The sequence below is a fragment of the Haliotis cracherodii genome, unplaced genomic scaffold (assembly GCF_022045235.1).
Source record: "Haliotis cracherodii isolate W230 unplaced genomic scaffold, xgHalCrac1.p SCAF_9, whole genome shotgun sequence".
Taxonomy (NCBI): domain Eukaryota; kingdom Metazoa; phylum Mollusca; class Gastropoda; order Lepetellida; family Haliotidae; genus Haliotis; species Haliotis cracherodii.
The window spans coordinates 49,453,415-49,476,651 of record NW_027266343.1 but is presented as its reverse complement, the minus strand read 5'-3'; the positions used below and the strand labels follow the sequence as shown (position 1 = coordinate 49,476,651).

General features: G+C 41.2%; 1 protein-coding gene across 2 annotated transcripts; it reads right to left on the bottom strand.

The window, feature by feature from the left end:
- Positions 1 to 262: 262 nt before the first annotated feature.
- On the bottom strand, positions 263 to 18,289 carry LOC139453294 (hexokinase type 2-like). 2 transcript variants are annotated; one of them, XM_071234940.1, is made up of 11 exons: positions 18,134 to 18,289; positions 6,002 to 6,164; positions 5,588 to 5,727; positions 5,235 to 5,450; positions 4,933 to 5,032; positions 4,736 to 4,815; positions 4,121 to 4,233; positions 3,135 to 3,293; positions 2,857 to 2,996; positions 2,024 to 2,160; positions 263 to 1,676 (listed from the first exon to the last, which is right to left on the bottom strand). In XM_071234940.1, the coding sequence occupies exons 1-11, from the start codon at positions 18,170 to 18,172 to the stop codon at positions 1,575 to 1,577; spliced, it is 1,389 nt and encodes a 462-aa protein (XP_071091041.1). In that variant the 5' UTR covers positions 18,173 to 18,289; the 3' UTR covers positions 263 to 1,574. The 2 variants fall into 2 exon arrangements, with proteins under 2 accessions (XP_071091041.1, XP_071091040.1); XM_071234939.1 differs by lacking the exon at positions 18,134 to 18,289 and adding an exon at positions 7,705 to 7,911.
- Positions 18,290 to 23,237: the final 4,948 nt, after the last annotated feature.

Sequence of the window (23,237 nt, the reverse complement as noted above, 5' to 3'; positions counted from 1 at the left end):
ACCATATCTTTACATTTACATAAAAGACGGCCGTAAAAGGCGACTATGCGTGTCGTAAGAGGCGACTTACGGGATCGGGTGGTCAGGCTCGCTGACTTGGTTAACGCATGCAATCGTACCCCGATTGCTTCGATCGATGCCCATGACATCAATCATTGGATTGTCTGGCCCAGACTCAATTATTTACAGACGGCCGTCTATTGCTCACTATTGCTAAGTGCGGCGTTAAACAACAAACAAACATAAAAGACAGACTCAAAAGTCAATTCTTACATCTTTATTTGGTATATACAAAGCTTAATTTACATAGAAACATTAGTAAGAGATTCGGGAGGAGCAAGCCAAGATTGACAAATATTACAAATTGCTCTCAAGTTATCTGCCGACGTATGTACATTGCGAGCTTGATCAATCAAACCAAAACTGACCTCTCCACCTGGAGTATATTGGCATGAGTATACAATCCACATAGCTTTATTATTTCTTACAATAAAAACAATATGTACATATCAACACGCATAAAACTACCAAATCAGCATGTCGCTCTTTCAAACAAAACAAAAACCAGGGTAGTCGCAAAACATAACAACATTTCATTATTTGTTCTGTTATTAATGAGTTGCGGTATCTACACTTCGTCAATCACAGATGAAGGGGTTAAGATGTCAAATAAAATTGACGTTGCCTGGCAACGCCATTGTCACGTGTCACGTTGTATAGAGCTGGCACTAACGTCCCCGAGATCTACAAAGTATATACACTGTAGGGCTTATTGGGATGATTTACCAGTAAAAGTGTTAAGCATCATGCACCGCTAGAAACGGAACGAAATATGGATAGTAGCTGCCATTATAATGCTGGGTTAAAGCTAACATATTTTAACTGGTAAATTATAAACACACGGCAATAGTTGCAGTCACGGCACAGAAAGCGCAAATGCCACAGTCACAACAGTGCACCAATTTGATCAGTGCCGGTATCAGATGTTTGTTCTCTGAAAGCTATAAGACGCAAGCACAGCTCTACATCTACAGGAACCACAAGCGTTTCAGAGTACTACCACACGAAGCCGACCACACATTCTCTTGCTCTCCATTCACACACTTCAGTTCACGGTCAACTGAAATTGTCCTTCATCAAAGGGAGACAACACAGCCCGCTACCTATCACAGTTACAGTTGTCTCCCCGGCCTTCTGTTAGTTATTTCTCCCACCAGCACATCATCACAGACAGTTACGGTAGTTTCAGCATACATGTAATTTAAACAAAGGGGTTCAGGAGTTGTCGACTTCTTTGCGAGTATGGGTGTTCAGAAAGACTTCCGGAGAGACAGTCCATTATGTCATGCGCAGTGTACCGGAAGGCACAGGATGGAGCTGAGAAATGGCGGCAACTCGAACGTGTCATGTCCACTTCCTTTCCCAACAAGAGAAGGAGAGTATTTTGCATTGTTCGCCGGCCAAAGAGGGCAAACATATTATGACCATTCGGGCGTCAGTAGCAGATATATACACATAGTTAAATGCTGCCATTTGCAAAGTAGTATTTACAGCGCCATCTAGTGTGCTTTTCCTCATACACATTCCTGCTTTTTCGTGTTTCTCAGTCGCATAGCAACGGCAGCAACAAGAGCAGCGCCCTTTCCTGAACCGTCGTGAGATAGCTGGAGCCGGAACTGAAAGATGGGATATAGTAGGTTATTCCCTAGTAACACAATAACTGTTGTTACCTTCAAATTTAATGTGGTCAAGACAATGGAATCAGAATGAATAATCCTTGTGTTATATATGATGATGGGTCAAACCAGCAATAGGACCTGACCGCCACTAATTAATCTAATGTTCAATCAATGCATTGTTTAAAAAAAGTTCAAAGAAAGTTTGAAGTGTGTGCAACGTTCAACAACACCTATCAATCCGAAATACTGTAAGATTTCCTGTATGTTTATATATAACCTGTTCCCTATATCTGACAGTTTCCATGTTGTGGAATGATGCATCTGTGAGGAGGCAGAGCACGTACCTTCAGCCCAGGTTTGACGAGCTCCTGCATCTTGAGACTCATGAGGTTGTGGAAGCGGGGGTGGAAGCGGTACAAGGACCCGTCTACTGCAATTGTCATGTCACTTTTGTTCTTCTTGTTGATCAGAGTGGAAAGCCCTGCAGAGGCGAGAACGCAATTAGTACCAGACAATGAAGAACTGCTACACAATCAGTACCAGACAATGAAGAACTGCTACACAATCAGTACCAGACAATGAAGAACCGGTACACAATCAGTACCAGACAATGAAGAACTGCTACATAATCAGCACCAGACAATGAAGAACTGCTACACAATCAGTACCAGACAATGAAGAACTGCTACACAATCAGTACCAGACAATGAAGAACTGCTACACAATCAGCACCAGACAATGAAGAACTGCTACACAATCAGTACCAGACAATGAAGAACTGCTACACAATCAGTACCAGACAATGAAGAACTGCTACACAATCAGTACCAGACAATGAAAAACTGCTACACAATCAGCACCAGACAATGAAGAAACTGCTACACAATCAGTAAAAGGCAATCGAATATCAGTACAATGTCAGCCCCAGGCAATGAGACCAGAGAATCGGTTAACAATCAGTATAAGATAATACACAGTCACGGCACAATCAGTGACCAGTCAGAGAATATTCAGTGATCATTCTAAAGAGGTAGAGCTGATAAACCATCAAAGTAGATGTGGACGTTCTGATAGGTAAAATGTTTCGTTTTTCTCAAAACTTAAACTCATATCTCACCGCCCTACATAGACCAGACTGTAAACCTGATATGGTAATCACGTGACCGGAAGTACTCACCAGCAGCTGAAAGGAATGCAGCTCTTGCCGAGATGAGGGTGCAGACGTACTTGACGATCTTACAGTCTTCTGTCGTGTAGTTCTCTACACCAATCTCGTCAAGGACCTGTTTGGTGTTGCGGAAAAATTCGTCATGGTCGCTACAACATAATCAACAATAGGTGTGTGAGAGATTGTTCAGATAACCACCAAAGTAGGATTAATTCTTTGCATAAATGAGACGTCTTGCAGAGGATGACTACTAAAACAGAAAGAAGTGTAAGAATAAGAGAGCTTACCTTTCGATTTCGGAGACGTATTTGGTGTAGAATTTGCCCCTCTCGAATAAATAGCAATCTCTGTCTGCCCCGCGAAAGATGAGACCTTCCATGGCGAGACGCTCAAGGACAAGTCTGACAATCTCTCCCATGTACATCCCTGAGATCATCTTCTCTAATCTGGAAACAAATATCCGCCATTAGTAACCCTCAACCAAACTGCCATCTCCGTAGGTTCCCCGTAATGTAACGCACTGTGTGCGTGTACGTGTGCGTGTGCGTGTGCGTGTGCGTGTGTGTGATTGTATATCTTTGACGACATGTGTCTTAATCACATGAGATATTATCAACCAAAACCCCAAAGGTATCAAGTCGTACAAATTCAGATTCCAATCATATGAAAACCCGCAATTTCAGCAGAATATTTAATCAGTGAGTTTGTCAGAATGAAGCCTTTCCCGAGAATATTTGATCCATCAACCAACTTCTCAGAATGTCCAAATGTAGTTGAAACGATAAAAAACAAAGGGATAATCAACAGAAAGCTATTAGTTTAGTTCTATTTGAATATTTGACGTCATATCCTCATGTTTCTCGCACAATGAAATAGCGCCTTCCCTTGAACATGGATTCATAGACTACTAAAAAGAAGTTAAAGGATACCCCAGTGTTTCATATGACTGTGGTGAACATTTCACGACTGGTGGATACTGCATCACACAGCCTTCCAATCGTAGGTGTTCTTTAACTTGTTTTGATTGGTATATACAGTGTTGAGGTTCATCATACAGTAAACTTCGGTTATAACGAACTCAAAGGGACCACAAATTTTAGTTCGTTATAACCGTAGTTCGTTATAAGCATATATACAGCATATATACAAAAATGGCCGGGACTAAAAAAAAGTTTCTTGTATCGGTCAGTTCTTTATAAGCGTGTTCGTTATAAACGAAGTTTACTGTATATATTGTTTCATCTTAGTCACGTGTATGTAGGTTTCAACGTACACTTGTTTCCCGGGGTTAATGGAGAAGGTGTCCAACTCGCGGTCGTATTCAGTTCGGAGAAAGTCCAGACAGCCATTGTCTCCGAACGCGCCCCACTCAGTATTGATGATGACCTGAAACAGACATCAGCGTTATGGCGATTTCATAGGGTATAGAGAACAACCATCCTAAACATATGTCCTCCGAGGCGTATTACTGTGCAACAGCTGCCCTTCCCAGAATCAAATCAAGCCGCCATTGTTATGCTTCCCACAAACAGTCCTCTGGTCGATGAGCTTAAAAAGTTGCGCTATACATATATCACAAGGAACACATTCTGTTCATATTGTGTCAAAGGTATAACGACCACACACCCTTTGCCTGTAAACAAAGTCCTTGTATATATATATATATATATATATATATATATATATGTGTGTGTGTGTGTGTGTGTGTGTGTGTGTGTGTGTGTGTGTGCGTGCGTGCGTGCGTGCGTGCGTGCGTGCGTAATAAGTGAGTGAGTTGGGTTAAAGGCGGTTTGAACAGTTATCCCTTTATATCACGGAGTGTCAGCTTAATGTGGGAGGAAAGTCCGAAGTGATGAATGCATATGGCATGGTTTGACACGTGACATACCTGTTCCGGGTGGTCGTAGTCCCCGTCCCACAATCCAACATTGTCCAACTTCTCCATGTAGCAGGCGTTACATCCGGTTCCTGTTACGAAAGGAGGAGCTTCGTCAGTTTTGTTTTTTTCCAATATATTATATTTGTTATCACTAAACACATTACTTTATCAAGAAAAAAACAACAGGTTTTTATGAACATATTTACCCAAAATAAGTCCGATTTCGCATTGTCGGTCTGTGTGTGCAGCTGACATCAACGTTCCCACGGCGTCGTTGACGATAGCGACTATCTCAACGTCACAATTCTGTAACACAAATGTCAACACAAGTTCACGCCAGTCACAAACTAATACCACTAACACACGAACATACGTCTAGAAATGATTACACGGCACTTGTAAATGGGAATATGTATAGATACACAGTTGAAAAGCTTATGACCATGGTTTTAAGCAATACCCAGCCAAATAAAGGCGGGAATACCAGACATATTGTATCTCCTCATACCGTTCTGCGTAGGAGCGCTTCATGCAGCAGATGGCATATGTTTTCACCCACAACACCCTCACACCGGAAGCCCTTCGTCCATTTTGAAAGCTTCGCTTTGGCCAGTCCTTCCTGTCTGCAGGGAAAGGAGAAGGTAAACCCTAGGGGCAGCCTCTGTCCGACCAGGTCGTGATCCCGAACAAACTTCCCGATGCAGTCAGCGATGTGATCGAACAACTACAATAAAATACAAGACCATCAACATACCTTCACCCATATAACATAGTGATGCAGATAGAATATGTAAAGAAAGAAAATAACATCATGATCAAACAGCACCATCCTCCCCTTTCCCACCACCCTCATCCACGCACCTGCTGTCCTGTGCCGAGCATGATTCTCTGGGGTATAAGGTAGGTCTTGCTTTGGATGTCCACATCGCCCTTGTTCAGTTTTACCAGCAGCACCCGGAAGTTCGTGCCGCCAAGGTCAAGGGCTAGAAAGTCACCATTTTCTAGAGAAAAGGACATAAACTTATTCTTGAAAATGAAGAAAACAAAGACTGATCTGATGACCAAACGAAGGTGAAATACAAGTAAAAAAATTATATTCGCCCGCAGTGGCCTTACTCCGGTGCCCGCAATGTTCTTTAGCAAACTGCTTTGGCAAAGTGGCCTCTGTAAACCCTTAATGGGTGTAATTTAATTCGAAACTCAAATGTCTTTTCTTCAATGTCTCTACTCCAACACTTCCTCAAAGACCTTACTCCTATGTCCTTAAGGCCTTACCTGATCCATCCGGGAGGGATCTGACAAACGTTGGGAACATCTTGATGTCCGCCACATGGTGAGTTTGTTCCTTCAGCCCATTGTTCATCTCCTGGTTCAGCAAATGCATCACACGCTTGTAGGTCAAGGTTGACAATTTGAAGCCCTTGACAAAAGCCTCAATCTGAAAGAAAGGGGAAAACGAAGTAAGACCATGTGCAAACGCCAATAAATGCAACAAGTGCAACTAGGAAGGGGGCCTCAATAGGAATAAACATGGAAACTGAAAATGTTCAACAAAGGCCATACATTGCATCAAATTACCATCGAGGCGGTTCACTTTTTATTTTATATACAAAACACGACCCATTATGCAGAGTGGAGCTATGTCTGGTAACACGATGGGCGTGTGTACGCGTGGCGGCCTATATGGGTCAGAGGGACACACAAGGCAGGGGGGTTCCAGTTGAAGCGTCGTCCTTCATGAAGGTCATCAACAGTCTGGTCCTTGACCCGCGATGCCAAAAGAACCCGTATGTCACACACGGGTACACGCACACTTCAACTTCAACTCAATCGGACAAATAACCATGATGATCCCTTCCTCATGACGAAACTGCATTTTTTTAATTATAGGAGGACTTCGGTGGATAGCAGAGACTGAATATATTCTCTGGCGTTGATGTTTGGCATTTAAGGTAATGCACAATTACTATGCTTCATAATGCATTTAGTGAACGGCAAAACACCCTTGGAAACACCCAGGTTCATGGAAGCACATTTCTCCAAATTTATGAGCTATATAGGGAAGGGTTATATTCCTAACAACATATAACCCTCGAGGCATTGAGTTTGTTTGTTGTTTAAAGTGGCATTCAGCAATATGACAACGGTCTGTAAATAATCGAGTCTGGTTCAGACAATCCAGGGATTGACATCATGACCATCGATCTCCGCAATTGGGAAACGATGGCATGCATCAAGCAAGTCAACATAGTCAGCAAGCCTGACCACCCGACTACGTTAGTCGCCTCTTACGACAGGCATGGGTTATGGAAGATCTATTCCATCCCGGATCTTCACGGGTTAGACAGTGAGTAACGGATACAGAATAAAACCCTCTGCAGCATTGACAGGGCTCCGTTTAAGAAAGTCAGATGGTTTTGGGTTTTTTTTAAACGAAGTTTGCACTGGACATGTTGGATGTCCTGATTAAAGTGTGTAATGTTCGTCTTGACCAGGGATGTAATTCAGCCTCTATAACGAATGCCGTCAAGTGTGTACGTCACCTGTTTGTCGTGGTAAATTGGGCCCTCTGTCAGTGAGCAATGTTTATTCATTGCTATCACTTCTCAGTCGATTCGCGACGAAAGGGGAAATCAAAGAGGTGGATGTGGAAGACCATAAGAACGTCTCGTCTTACACAATCTGTGATTGGATTTTCCAAGAATAAACCGTTAATTAGGTTGGATTATGGAGTGAGCTGTCGAGCAGCTGTTAAGATGTCAGACAAACTACGTACAGAGACACACTGCAAGGCTTCTGCAAGTCTCGAAATGTCGATGGTCAACCAGTTAAGCAACAGTGTGACAGTAACACATGCAATGAAGACACGAGGATTCCTTCTAACGTGGGTCCAGGAAGCAAGCGGCAATGTTCAGAAGATGCATTTGGTCGTCATGTAAGTCAATTGTGAGTTGGATAAACACCAATAGGTTTCTTACCTCGCAAAAACATTCTGAATCAACGTCGCATTTACACATCCTGTTAATTTCCAAACTCATGTTGACTTTTGTCCGGAATATCCACTGGGCCAATCGTTTTCAGCAAAGGGCGAAAGGGTTGGAAGTCGAGCGATGGGTCAGTGGGATATTCCGTTACCGAGCAGACTGAACAATAAGTGTTATCTACGTAACTCTTGGTTTTAAGCGCCAGACCATGTGACTTGTCGTTCGGCCTTGACCCCCTCGCGTGATACACCAGTCTCGTCAGTAACCAACAAGCCCCTCCCCCCTGCCAGTCGACGAACCTAACCTTGTATAATAACCGGAGTTGTTTTAAAACATCAGTCTAGAAAACCTTGACATACTCGGTAGCTGTACCTCGTCCAAGTTCTACTGAAGCAATGCACCAAGATCACATTTCACAGGCGCATAGAACTTATATATTGGATACGTATAGCGAAACTCCCTGACATCATTTCGTTGTGTCTTAAACAGGCGTGATCCACAAAAACGATACCAACCATCCGTTAGGCGATTGGAGCTTCATGCATCGTTTCGTTAAAGTGAAATTTTAATTTACAATCACGTTTAGAAAACCCATTATTTTAGAACCATACCTCACCAAATGTAAAATAAAAAGGACAGGGTGCATTTCTCTCAATCAAAACCCGGTGATCACAATATAGAAACAGAGCGTGCACGCCACATTGCATAAGAGTTCTACTAACATGACCTGCATCAACCAAGTCAGCGAGCCTGAGCACCCGATCCCGTTAGTCGCCTTTTACGGCAAGCATGGATTGCTGAAGACCCAGGATTCTACCCAGGATCTTCACGGGTCGAACTGTTATCTGAATCAGGTTACACTCGGGTAAAATTGTCAATGACTGCCTCTCTTATCGCCACCAGCGCTGAATGGGTGTCATGTTTATTCAATGGAAATATGTTTTACTCTAAATTTTCTTAGCAATATCTACACTATTTTACACAGGTTTTTTTTAATTAAACCCTTCAATGCTGAAGCATGTACCATTCATAACTTTTTCAGGTACACGGGTCGCCGAGTTGTCCAAAAAAGGCGCCGCAAGTCGCTGTGTAGAGTTGGTTCGCTTTGGCGTACAAGAAACCGATGGTCGTGGATTCGAATCCCAGTTTCGCCAGATCATGTTTCTTGGTTTATCAGCACCATGTACGTGCTCTTGGGTTTCACCGAAGTGTTAAACGTCCAAGACACTGCATCACTTCGAGCTTTCGTCCAACGCCAAGCTTACCCGTCGTGATATAACAGTTTCCAAAACGGCGTTAAAATATATTCACTCACTCACTCTCTAGTGCTCCATACACATTGTTTATATTGTAAACATGCTGGGGAATAGGATAAAACCGGTTTCAAACAATCCACGTATGTAACTTAATTCGCTGCTCATAGACCAGCTTGAACTATATATTACTCGATAAGTTTGACATACGTGGAAGGTAAACTTGTTCTTTTCGAGTTTGATCATGTCCCCGTAAGCCAACACTGTACATCCGCTTGAACATTGATTCATATATATCACCTTACCCAGAGAATCAATCACGCATGCGCAGTAGCGGTATACGTCTGGAACAGCAGACTATGCATACACGCCGTGTTTACACAGTAGGTACAGAACTGAAGCTTCACATAGCGTCAGACAGCCTGATGAAATACTTGTCAAATTCTGGCAAACATATGTCATACAGGTTCATTCACATTCGCTGAAGACATCGACTCTTTCTGGAATTGCACGTGAATGTAAGACACATTGATGACCTCTTGTTTTCATCAATAATCTACTTTTCCCATTTTCACAAACAATATCATTCCCCGATCAAATTAAACACATGATGATGAAATATTGCCCTGTTTCAATTTAGTGTTGAAATTTTCTGTAATGAGGTTAGATAAAACTTCAATCAGAATAACAAGCCAGACGAAACAGATTCCATAGGGCGTGATGGCAAAAAAGCGGTGACAACTACATGAATGGATCACTGCAGATCAGTGATGACACCAGGTGTTCGCGAAAAGGGTAGACATGCCCTACCCTCCCGGTAGCACCCGCAACTCACATAAAGATCAAAATGTGACCTTGATCAATAGTGTTGCTGCCGTCGGCTGCGGGTCAAGGTCAAGTATATATCCATAAACTGGATAATCGATGATGGCAACAAATACAAAGAAACATCACGTAAAACCAATACTTTTATGGCAGACATTCAGCGGGTTCAGTGATATAGAACCTTTAGAAAAAGTTCCATTGTTCGCCTGTAAGCGTTTTTTAAATTTAAAGTTATCAACTTAGACAAGTGTGATAGATATTCTATTCAGTCGCTTACTGTTTTGAAATGTGTGCAGGAATCTCGTTTACCCCCAAAGTGTTATAACACTAAATTGGCGGCGGGGTAGCCTAGTGGTTTAAGCGTTCGCTCGTCATGCTCGTCATGTGGAAGGCCCGGGTTCGATTTCCTACAGGTTTACAATGTGTGAAGCCCATTTCTGGTGTCCCCCGCCGTGATTACATATATTGCTGGAAGATTGCTGAAAGCGGCGTAAAGCCAAACTCACTCAAACACTCACTCACTCCACATAAATTGTATTTCATTCGTACAATAAGGCCCGTTTTCTATAAACAAGCACTGAATAAAGTTTGATTGAAAAAGAGACATCACAGAACTTCTCATGAACGTCTATGCCAAACTGGCAGCGGGGCTGTGGCGAACGGTATTCAGGCCATTTTCATTCTAGCACTAGATTTGAAATTCAGTGACGTGTGAAACAAAGACATCGTAAACTGCTAAACTGGGTTTGCGGACATGATGCGTAGTGGTTGAGTCAACTTTGCTGGGACGGCTAATAAACCTGAGACTAGTGCCTCTTTAAAACGGCGTCCATCGGCAACTCACTCTGTAAGGTCGTCTCACTGTCGAATCGAAACCTTCGTTTTTATAATTTGGAAGCGGGAGCATTCGCCAAGGAAATTCATAAGTGTTCCGATATCGAGTGATGAGTGATCGGCAGCCATTTTTAGGGATCGATGAACTGTTTGTCATTTTTTCAGAAGTTGGTAAGTGTCAGTAAGTACAAGATAGCATATGGATGATCCCTTCTTTAATCTATTTTGATCGACGTTTCGGTATAGATCCTTATACCCGCACGAGTGGCTGGTGCTTGACAACGGGATAAGGATCTATACCGAAACGTCGATCATTATAGAATAAAGAAGGGATCATCCATAAAATATCTCGTCTTTAAGTGATCTATCGATGTGTTCATAAGCAGAGTTTTTGTTTTAAAGGGATAAATTTGATATAGGTATCAATCGGAAAATAGACATATCTTTTTAATCAATCAGAATCAAGCATTCTTCAATGTCATGGTAGAATCACAAGTATTAGTGATTACTAGGATTACAAGTTTGTTTGCTTTTTAACGCCGCCTTCTTGTATATATTCCAGCTATATGACGGAGGTATGTAAATAATTGAGTCTGAACCTGACAATCCAGTGATTGACATCATGAGCATCGATCTACATAATTGGGAAACAATGGCATGCATCAACCAAGTCAGCGAGCCTTACCACTCGATCGTTACTCGCCTCTTATGACAAGTATAGTCGCCTTTTACGGCAAGCATGGGTTGCTGAAGACCTATTCTACCCCGGATCTTCACGGGTCAGGATAACAGGTAGATTCCTATGGAGAACGATGTACGTTCACTGCGATGTTGTTGAAATTGATACCTCTATCTAAACATACCAATGGCTACTTAATCAATGAAATTTTCATAGATACACTTGTCTGTATATGTGTATGTATGAATCATAATGTTTTGTCATTTAAATATTGCATTTGTTCCGTAATGAAATATTTTCTGAAATAAATATTATTTTATCCATCTTATCTTATCATGTATGTAGTCCTCCGAATGTTTCCATTGGCCGAACAACGAATTATATTGCTAGTTTATCATTACTGTAGGGTAATTGGGACGGATAATTAGCAGTTGCAATAGTACTATGTGAACAAGCACTAAACACCCTGAAGTAACCAGCAACACTATCAACGTCATAAATAAACGTAATAAAACCGTCTTGTTGTGTGTCCTTGTTTCGGTAGTATCAGATGACCGTGATGTCTCGTGGTTCCTCGCGTGAGACGGCGGGGCTTTGCTGTGGCACTATATATAAATAGTCATAACAGCTCGGGGCAGTGGGCCAGGAAGGCAGGTGCGTGGTCACTGCTGGCAGAAGTCTGACCAGAGGTCAGCGCAGCGTTGGTATTTCATTCACAATCAGCGTAGTGAGGACGGCGTGGTCAACAGTTGCCGGCTACGTCGTACAGTAGGGGGATAAGAAAGACCGCAATGTGTAACACTGACACCATTAAATCACAAATACATATACATATTTAAATACATCTCAGGTATTTACTAGATTTTCCTCAAATCTCAAAGGCAATAATTATTAGTTTAAATCATAAGTTCTAGATTATGAAAATAATAACAAGTTGTTCCTAGAAGAGACTACTGTCCACATATCTATTTGGAGGATAGACTTACAATACATCAATGGACTTTCCTTTTAAAACAGCCTTGGAGCAAAGCTAGATATTGACGTGCTTGAATAGATTTTGTCGACAGATGGCACTGCTTATGTCATGTAACTCCCCAAACTGTCTGCTTGTGTTGTCGTCATGTTTTACTAATACAACTCAGCAAAGCTTTTTAAAACCTACACAGCCAGGGGCCAACTAAAATCGGATAAATGGTTGTTGATATAAAATTTATTAGATGACTGTATTATATAGTTATTTTTTAATTATTACATAACCTTATATATTTTAAAACGGTCAGTACGTGCTCCTGATTCTATAGTGTTATAGTACTGTTATTTCTCCCACGTCACCTATGTCATGGTCATATTACTGTTATTACTTGGCGTCATGAAATGGTTAGAATAACAGTGTAATGTTGTATCAGGTTCCCTCTATGGTGATATGGGATCAAGTTGCCGATGACTAACTACATTGAGACGTGGGGCACTAATCTATAGAGCCGGTGGTATTGTTTCACCTAATCCCTGCGTAAGTGTGCGATTCGGTTAAGAATGAACTAAGGTCGAGTTGGTCTTTGATGACAAACTAGAGTGGTTCAGAATTCTTGATTGTCCTGATCCACGGTTGGCGTGGCTCGTTAGTTGTGTTGAATCTCACGATAGACTACAATACACGGGCTTTAATGGAGATCTGTCAAGGGTTCCACCAACCACAGCGCTGTAATAGAACCAGCTCATTCCGAGTATACACTAAACTAGGCACTACGTGATAGCAAATACAGGATGAGTTGGCATTTTTTTTAATAACGTCAAATGAAATTGACCGATCGACTATCATTTCACTTTATACCTTGATAAACAGATAAAAGTATAAAAGAGTATATATATAATATGCCAGCTTAATGTGGGAGGAAAGCCACTTTGGTAAACCCCATGAGCATGGGGTATGGTGCTGACAAACCTAGAAACATAATCGAGGCGAAACGGGATTCGAACCCACAATCACAGGTTTCCGGTATGCCCAAGGGACGCAACTCTGCACAGCGAATTGCTGCGCCTTAGGCGACTGGTCCATCCATGCCCCCATATACATGTGCTAAGGCTGGCAACGCACTACTGTACAGTTTCACGGATACATCAACCTGTCGTGGTATATTATATTACTGTGATTTATATCCACTGTATAACAACGTTTATGGCCCTGCCACAATAATGGTGGGCATATTTAAGAGCGCATCCTATAAAATGCACTTAGCTAAACAATAAAACTAATAGACTTCTGAGGTCATTAAATGACTGTACTTGTGAAAACTGTGTTAATTAATAAAATACAAATCAAGATGATACGTATTTTAGAACATATTTTTATAGTGGGGGAAAACATAAAAGTAATAAATTATGTTTTCTGGATCCAATGTTCCCAGGTTAGTGTGTGAGAAAGTGGGTTTGATTTTACACCGCTTATAGCAATATTCCAGCAGTATCATGGGGGGGGGGGGGGGGGGGGAGGCAACAGAAACGGGCTTCAAACATTGTACACGTGTGGAGAATCAAACCAGGGCCTTCGTCGTAACGAGCGAACGCTTCAACCACTAGGTTACCCCACCGTCCCTCAGGGTTAGAATTGGTCACCAGCAACATATTCTGGTAGTAAGAGGCCACACAATGGAGCGGCGGTCAGGGTCGTTGACGTGACTGAAAGCGTCTTATCGTATTCCGACAATAGTGATCGTCCGTTGCTCATAATATCAATCACTGGTTTTCCTGGTCCAGACTCGAATTTGTACATCACATAGCTTGAATACTGCTGAGTGCGATCGTACGAACAAACGCACGCCTTTTGAACAACATAGGAATCATGGCAAACACGCAGGTTCCAGACAGCGTTACTATGGATACGATATCCACAAGTTTACATTATATCGTAGGAGTCACTTGGTCGAAATGGTAACATCGTTTTGTGGATCGTAGCGATGTTCCTTCATAATTCCAACAAGAAAGACATACTTCGGTTTTTTTCGTAGAACCTCTTTAATCCAGACAGTATTTTTTGTCATCTAGATGAAAGTGGTTTATCGGCCAATGGAACACTAAATCAGAACGTAATGTCATAAGAAGCGAGTATGTCGAGGTTCGGTAAAGAGAGGCCGGTGTATACGAGCGCCGTATTTGTTTCGGCGTCACATTCGTGACCAACTCGTGTTATTCCGGGACAAGCCGAACTGCTGCTTGCAGGTTACGGAAAGGGGCGAGTGGTGACGAATGTCGGCGTCACTAACATTTATTCTCCGAAATAAAAATGTTTTAAGAATCTTACTGCCTAAAATTGTGTTTAAATATCTCATCGAAAGGGGCAAGAGAATCTCTTCATTTTCAGATACTGCTAAGTAATTCCGGATAATTCTAGACTAGAGCATTATAGATTCGTCTTGTGTCAGGGTCTGAGTGCGAGACATGGAACTCCAAGCAGCACGTACTCGCAGAAACACGTTATTTTCTGAGAACACGGAAAAAAAATGCTGAAATGACAAACAGCGTGGCACCAATGGTGTTCGTCAGTCCCGTGCCACGTGCTAAATATATCCAGACGTACCAGAGAGTGTAGACTTGCGTAAGTCTCTAAGACAATTAATATTAGTTTAAATAATAATTTCCAGATGATGTAAACAATAAGAACAAGTTGTCCCTATAAGAGACTACTGTCCACATATCTTGACTTATTAGGAGGATAGACTTACAATACATCCATGGACTTAACTTTCAGTACAGCCTTGGAGCAAGGCTACGGGGAGTGTAATGGTATACATTCCTCCCGGGGGTCAGGGCACATTACCCGGCGACTGTGTCACAGAACAGTCGGCCCATAACACTGGAGTACGACTGTACGATCTAAGCTGTAGTCTCGACAATGTTCACAGGGAAATGGTTATATAACAATTTCCACTAACAGTTTGTGCCAAATAATCAGCTTATGATATATAGAAATCTTTATGTATCTTGTAAAATATTAGGTAATGTATTTATGCATAATGTACATTATATGTAAATTTACCTTCTATGCTTACAATTATAGTTACTCCCAAATGTAGCTAGTTTGTACCCCGTCCAATGAGAGTGTTCCGAGCAATACATCCCTGAATCATGGCTTCATCTGATTTTATAAATAGTTGAAACAATTAAACGACTTTCCAAAATAGCGGAGCCAATCATAAGACAAATTCTATCTTAGAAACATTCATGTACATTCTCCTGAATCTACTGTATTTGTTTTTTCTTTGTTGTTTTACGCCGCACCCATCTGTAAATAATCGAGTTTGGACCAGGCAACCTAGTGATTGACATCATGAACATCGATCCACGCAATTTGGATACGATGACATGCATCAACCCGATCCCGTTAGTACGCCTCTTATGACAAGCATGGTTTGCTGAAGACCTATCCTATCGATTCTGTAACCGTCTGTAAAGCTATCGTAGTATATGTTTGATTACTGACTGCCATGTTCATGGGCGCCCCTCTGCCCCTTGGGTCCAATACAATCTTAACACAAGGAGTGTGAAAGTTGGATGCAGCGCCGTTTGAGAAGTATATCAGTGTAAAACACCAGTCCACAGGGCCACGGATAGCCATACTATACTGACTGTACTGATTACATTAAAAAAATGTAATCAGTACAGTCAGTATAGTATGGCTATCCGTGGCCCTGTGCACCAGTCAAACAACATCGCCCTATTTGGTTCATGTTCATCCTTGAACGGCTTCTTGGGTAGTTAGGGACAATTTAACGCTGGTTACTTCAAAGTCTTCAATCTTGATTGTTTGGGGTTTTAAATTTGCCCCGCGCAGTTTTGCTTGACAAATGAACAAAAAGATTTTAAAATAAAACGAAACCTAGTGGATTGCCTCAAACCTTTTCAGCTTACAGAGCTCCAAAATGTGCTCGTCTTGAGTCTAATTTATAGTTGTTTGTGTCGTAACTCGATAGAAAAGCTATTCAAACTGATTAAGTCAAAATAGGTCGAAATGACAAACTGAAGAAAATATTGCGCAGTACAAGATGAAAACACAGATATTATATTCTGACTACTTCAAACAAACAAGTTCTTATACAACAAACTAAATGCGTCCCACAATACAGGCTCGGATGTCATCTGAACACGCTGTTACACTAGTGAAGAACGAAAATTACTGGAATGGCTTCCGTTATCCGCGGCCCGAACATTTTTGGTTTATTTTGTAAATGCCAGAGGGCAGATAATGTGGAAAAGTCAGAGGGCAGTAATTGACAGAGGAATCGTTAATTATTTCCTTTAGCATAATAATGGACGTGGTATACTTCAATCAAATAACATATATATCGTGAGTGAACTTACGGCATAGGCCAGCAGTATTTTAGTCATATCAGGGCGTGTCGGCTTAATGTGGGCGAAAAGTCGAAAGTGATGCAGGTTTTAGATGTTTACCGGCGAAGACCAGGAACACGGGTATGAAGGGGTCGCCATATGGGTGGGGTGGGGTGGGGTGGGGTGGGGTGGGGTGGGGAGGTTGTGGTGTGGTGTGGGGTGGGTTGGGGGTGGTGATGATGGCCATGAAAAAGTGACACAGTTCTATTCGTTTCTAAATTTTGAACATTAGAGTATTACACGGTGATCCAAATTATTTTGGGATTTTACATATATTTCTGAAGATCATTATGATTAAGACACCATTGCATCATACAGTATGACAATTTTCGATATTCATAGAATTAACCAAAATCAGAACGTAAACAAGTACACGTATAGCGACACTGGTCAAGATTTTACTGCAAAAACGAAAAGAGTGAAAGTGAAATTAAATTGGAAAAATTGGTGATGAAGAAATGTTTTAATTTTGTACTCTTGATGCTGGGGATTAATACATAGCGCGTCAAAAGGACAGTCATGAATGCAAACACATGACAAAACCATCCACATAAAATAATCTTCACATTTCCACACGTGAATTAAATAGTTTAAAACAATGTTGATTAATAATGCCACGTGTTTAATCGAACTATTTGTTGATCTCTTTATACCCGGGTTGTGCTATATTGCCAGGTCTCGCGCACATTTCATCAGATCAATATAGCTACTGCGTTGCAGCAATACACCATATACAGACGGCAGCCTATGTGTGTGTCGGTCATATCGTCAAAGTCGATCCATGTGAGTTTTTTGTGGTCGAAAGTTGTTTCATCAGAACATCAACAAACTGTAGGACGAAACGCATTTTTAAAATCAGTCAGGTGGAACCAAGCGTGAGGGACAAGGGCAGCATAATATATTCGACCTTCCCAGTCGAATGTGGAGGTGTGCCAGCCACACACCCTAAACTGACCAATCAGAACACAGCATCGCCATAGCACGATAACACGATGTTTTTGATGCAGAAATATGTAACAAAATATGAAGTAAACAAACAGAGGACATTGAATATATAATTTCCAATGTTTAAGTTATGTTTGTGTTTCATAAAAGGCATAAATGTATACATTAAGTGACCCTAGGCTGTGTGTACATTCAGTAAATACAAAGCATATACCATTGACCCACATATGCCCACATCGTGCCTTGTTGTGTCGGAACAGTCAATAAAACACACAACACGTTCAATATGGAATACCACACAATATCTTACAACATCATAGAACAGCCTAAAAACATAAAACAAGCAAATATCTATCTCTAAGACGCTTAGACCTTGACCCATCCTCCAAATGTTTTGGTTCGGTCTATAAATAGATCCATATAGAATGCGACAGCACCCTTGTTTTCGGTTGTGTACGACAAAACAAAAGCTACAATCTGTCAAAATTGTACATAGACTTACCTTCTCATATTTCGAGAGTTGATCTGGCGTGGTAGGCATGTTCAAATTCAACTATATTCCTCAAATGTGAAGTTTCTATTTCCTGAATGCAGAGAGGTGTCTCGTCCCACTCTTAAACGGAGCTGTCTGCTTCGGTAGCCGCAATGCATTGGCCTCGTTTACTTCATACATATTCATAAGCTCATGAATAGTAATGAGCTTTCTGGCACAGCCTGTATGTTGTTCACCGTTGGGACTGGGATCCGCGCTGACCTCGCGCTGACGTCACGCGCAGGGGTGAAGGAGGGAAGTGGGAGGGTGAGTTGTGGAGGGAAAGAGGGATAGGGGGAGTTATACGAATGTAGGTCGTTATTCAGACAACACACAGCGGTGACATTTTTGTGGGAAACTGATCGTCTGGCGCATGTGCTGTAATTCGCCCGCCATAAGTTGTGTGGATTTCGTGCCTACATGTCTATAAGAATTTCATGCGTATTTCCTAAATGGAGATATTCTATACAACGATTATTTACGATGTCGCATGTGGAATATAGGATTTACAATGTACAATCATTACAGTAATGACGATTTTCGAGGGTGATGGGGTAGCTCAGTGGTTAAAGTGAGGTGAAATTGGGTTCAAAGTCGCGTCCAAGATGATTGCACTTATATAGCGACGTGCATGCACGTGTACGTGTGTGTGTGTGTGTGGCTGCTTGTAATAGTCCGGACTGATGCCGATTTATAGCGTTGTCACACTGAGATACCATGCCGCAGTTTAACATGAATACCCCACTCAGACACAGTATACTGACTCCGAGCCGACCAGTCCTTGTTTTAGCCCCTTAGTGCCGAGCGCCAGACAGGGAAACAACAAGTACCATCTTTTAACGTCTTTTGGTATAACGCGGCGGATCGAACCCCGGACTTTCTGCTCTCCGGGCGGACGCTCTACCACAAGACCGCGGAGGCGGTCTCAGTGGTTAAAGCTTTCTAGCTCCCGCCACGTCGAAGGCCGGGTCGATTTCCCACATGGGTACAAGGGTGCGCACCCCTTCCCCATTTCTGAAGCATACTTGTCATGTTGACGTATATACAATATAACTAAATCATTTTATGTGACATATTTTCAACAAAAAATACAATTTAGGTTCAAATTGTAAATTTTGTTGTTTTTTAAATGTATGTTGGTTGGCTTGTTGTTTAACGCCCCACTCAGCAATATTCCAGCTATATGACGGCGGTCTGTACCCGGTGACGTATCCCAAATGCGCAATTGCGTAGATGATGCGCAATTGCGTAGATGCTCATGATGTCAGTCACTGGAACATATGGTACAGACTCGGTTATTTACAGATCGGCGTCATATAGCTGGAATATTGCCTAGTGCAGCGTTAAACAAACCAAGAAAGGTAATATTGCGAGTATTTTATAATAGTTTATACCAACTTTTTATTCGTATCTTATGTTTATTAATATTTCATAATATATGATAGTTATAAAGATACATGGTAACTGATAACGTATGATAGTTGATGCTACATTAAAACCTCGCCAGCCTGAACCTGTGAATTCGGAGAGGGAAGATTACTGTTGTGAACAGTGCTATGGATACAACGTGACATTGTCCATTCTCGTTTTACGTTAATCTTGACGTAATCTCTGGGAGCTATACCACCCGCTTTCACTGTATATGACAATCTATCATGGCTTTTTTCAATTACTTCAAACTAAATGCCCTTGCCAGGTTAATTAAGAAAACATATATTTTGTCCAAAATTGAGTTTTAGTTTAAATGTTTTCTTTTCAAAGAATGCATATAATTTAAACATTGCCTTCAATGAATTAATGTAGACCCTTAATTTCTTTCTTTATTAGTCAAGTCAACTAAAACATTCAATGTTTTAAGCAAAGATGTAAAGTTGAGACGTCAGATTTGGCAAGTCTGTACCTGAACCAGAGAAAAATATTATGGAGTTATGTCCACATAAGGATCTTATCTGCATATTATGTAAATTCCGATATCTGATCCATAAGTAGGGTATTCAACAGTTTCGTTACCACGACAAAGTCAATACTGGTTAAAAATAAATGTCATCACAATATAATTGAAGATGACTACCACTTCCTTTAAGTCTGTCTATTTTATATGGAAAACAGAAAGCTATGCATCCCAAACTACCACATGTATCCACCACGAGCAATGTTCAATCAACTGGTAGCAACAAAATATGTTGAGCTAAATAAACATATTGCTATATATTTAAAAAGCAATTTGCCTGTGTAATGTAACATAAATATTGTTTTGAGATAGTATGACAGTTGTCCCACCTGTCCATGTGCCGAAGTTTTATCTCGTGTATTGTACTCTTGGCCATGTGGCCTTTGATACCGAATAAACTTCTCCTTCTCCTTCTTCTTCTCCTCCTTCTTCTCCCTTCTCATTCCCACCCTCCTTCTTCTTCTTTCCTCCTCCTCCTTCCTCTTCTTGTTCCCTTCTCTCCTCCTTCTTCTCTCCTCCTTCTTCCCTTCCTTCTTCTCTCTTCTCCTCCTCCTCTTCTACCCTCCCCTTTCTCTCCTTCTTCCCTTCCTTCTTTTCCTCCTCCTCCTCCTTCTTCTCCTTATCTCCTCCTTTTCTCCCCTTCTCCTTCTCATCCTCCTTCTTCTCTCCTCCTCCTCCTTCTCTGCTCCTTCTTCCCTTCCTTATCCTCTCTTCTCCTCCTCTTCTTCTACCCTCCTCTTTCTCTCCTTCTTCCCTTCCTTCTTTTCCTCCTCCTTCTTCTTCTTCTCCTCCTTCTTCTGATGTGATGTACGAGTTGACACTATGTGGTGGCTGATACCTGTTGGTCCCATGATGCAAGTGTTCGGCTTGTACATAAAGGGAAACTGTCGGGTGAGATATCTTATCCTTGAGTAGAACAACCAACACTGTCACACCCTTATGTATGTCCGTAGTGGGTACTATATAGAGAATATACGAAGCCACGAGTGAAAATATCTCCTTTCCCTAGTCACGAGATGAGAGAAACATGATATTTCAGTGGACACATTTTGCCACGAGTGAAAATATCTCCTTTCCCAAATCACGAAATGAGAGAAACGCGATATTTCACTCGAAACATGGTATACTAGTATCCTATTTATTATATACTCTCTGTGTAGTTGTCTATCGTAAATTAACTTATTTCATTACAAATGTAAAACCTTGAAACGTAAATTCTTCCTACCCTTCACGACGGGACGTTTCACCACTCCTTGTAATTACTACTTACAAAAGCAGTTCCGTGTGTGTGAAATCTTGAAAAATATATACAAAAGTAACAGAAAATATGTGAGGTCAATTCTTTATCATACATATAGATATGATAATATACAAAATCAACTTCAGCAAAAAAAACTTTTTGAAATGTACGCTGCTGAAAGCGAAAGAATACACGCTGGTCAAATAACAAAAATGGCTCTTTGCGAAACGATTAAAACGAGTTAAATGAGAAATTTACCGTTTATTACATAACATTTTCAAGAGAATAGAAAACGGCAAGAAGCGATATTAACTCCAAAAATGACCATCTGTCATTATTTTGAGTTGTCAATGTGGAACTAAAGTAAAAGGGAAGTCATCAGTTTGTGTTCGGGCTAAACACTTACGAAAAAGGGGAGACAATTTGCGGGGAGTTAACTCTTATAAAATAAAATAAAAGGGACAAAACCCTTTCAATATTCATAAGAAACCTCTGTCAAAAGGCAGAGTCGATTGTACGATTCCGACTATATCATAAGCATGTGTTTATGGATTACTATTAAATAGGAATGGTGCCAGGTTCCCCTCCTGTGGCACCCGTCACAAACACATGCAAAGGCAGGTCATCTGTGCATCTGAAAAATCACGGTACCATAATTTGGAAGTGCATAGGACATCGTCTTTGTCACTGATGCGACAAATTTGGAAATGTCCTCCACATGTCTACTATTAAACGTATTGAAAGTTTTACTGAGGCCTTGAATGTTGTAACTTTGATCAAACAACTTCTGAACAAGATTCGTATGACGCTATTTGAAATCTTGGTTGAAAGAGCATGCTCGATTGTACCTAAATAGTAAAACACCAAAGGCTGGAGCTGCAGGAATATTACTCGGAAAGTTGAAGTCATTGTCACTCTGAATCTTTATGCATAGATCTAAATATTGAACAGATATAGCGGTCTCACTGGTCCTGTATTTCTAGTAAATCAGAGGAAGGGAATGTCATTGTTTCCGAACGATATCAGATCATCGATATGCCTGAGCCTTAAGTTAAACTTCTTTGCCAAATTAATGTTATGTTCACTGCAATGAAAATATCACTTTTCTCAACTTCAGAAAACTCAGTCCTTCACACTGAATACTAGTATATAATAAATTAAGTTCGCAGAGTAGAGCGCAATAACAACCTACACTGTCACGGATGACGTCACGCCGTATGTACTTGGTTTGTGATAACAATGTTGCACTCACCGGTCTCCTTCCCGACGTTCATATAAACGCCACCTAGTGCAGTTATTCCCCTTTATTAGATGATACAAGCTCAGAAATACCACTTTACTCTCAGGGTAATGCAGGGGTGACACAACAGGGTCTCTCTCTCTCTCTCTCTCTCTCTCTCTCTCTCTCTCTCTCTCTCTCTCTCTCTCTCTTGTACCGTTTAGGTAAATATAAAGTATCAACAGGCCAGACCTCTATTATTCACATCTATATATGGTTTGGTAAGTCTAAACATCTTTAAATATTATGTTAAATACAAATGTTAGCCTAGTAAACGTCCATTCCAGTGACTATGTTAATCCATACAGGCCTCAGACGGGTGTTCTGTGCCTCTTCACATACTAGTATATAGTCATAAGCTATTTAAATTGAAGTGAGGAATGATAGTTTGTGAGTAAATTTATAAACTCACTCGCTGAATAAAGGCAGGTTTTAACATAGGCGGCAATACCGCATGATGGCGGCAGAATGTTTATACCGTGCGCTGCAGTCAGGAGGTTCTATCTGACATACTGTAATACAGTCAGCACCACACTGCCACCAGTGGGTGGAGCCAGTAGACTGTCTGAATGAATATTGTTATACACCGCATTCCTGATTTGAC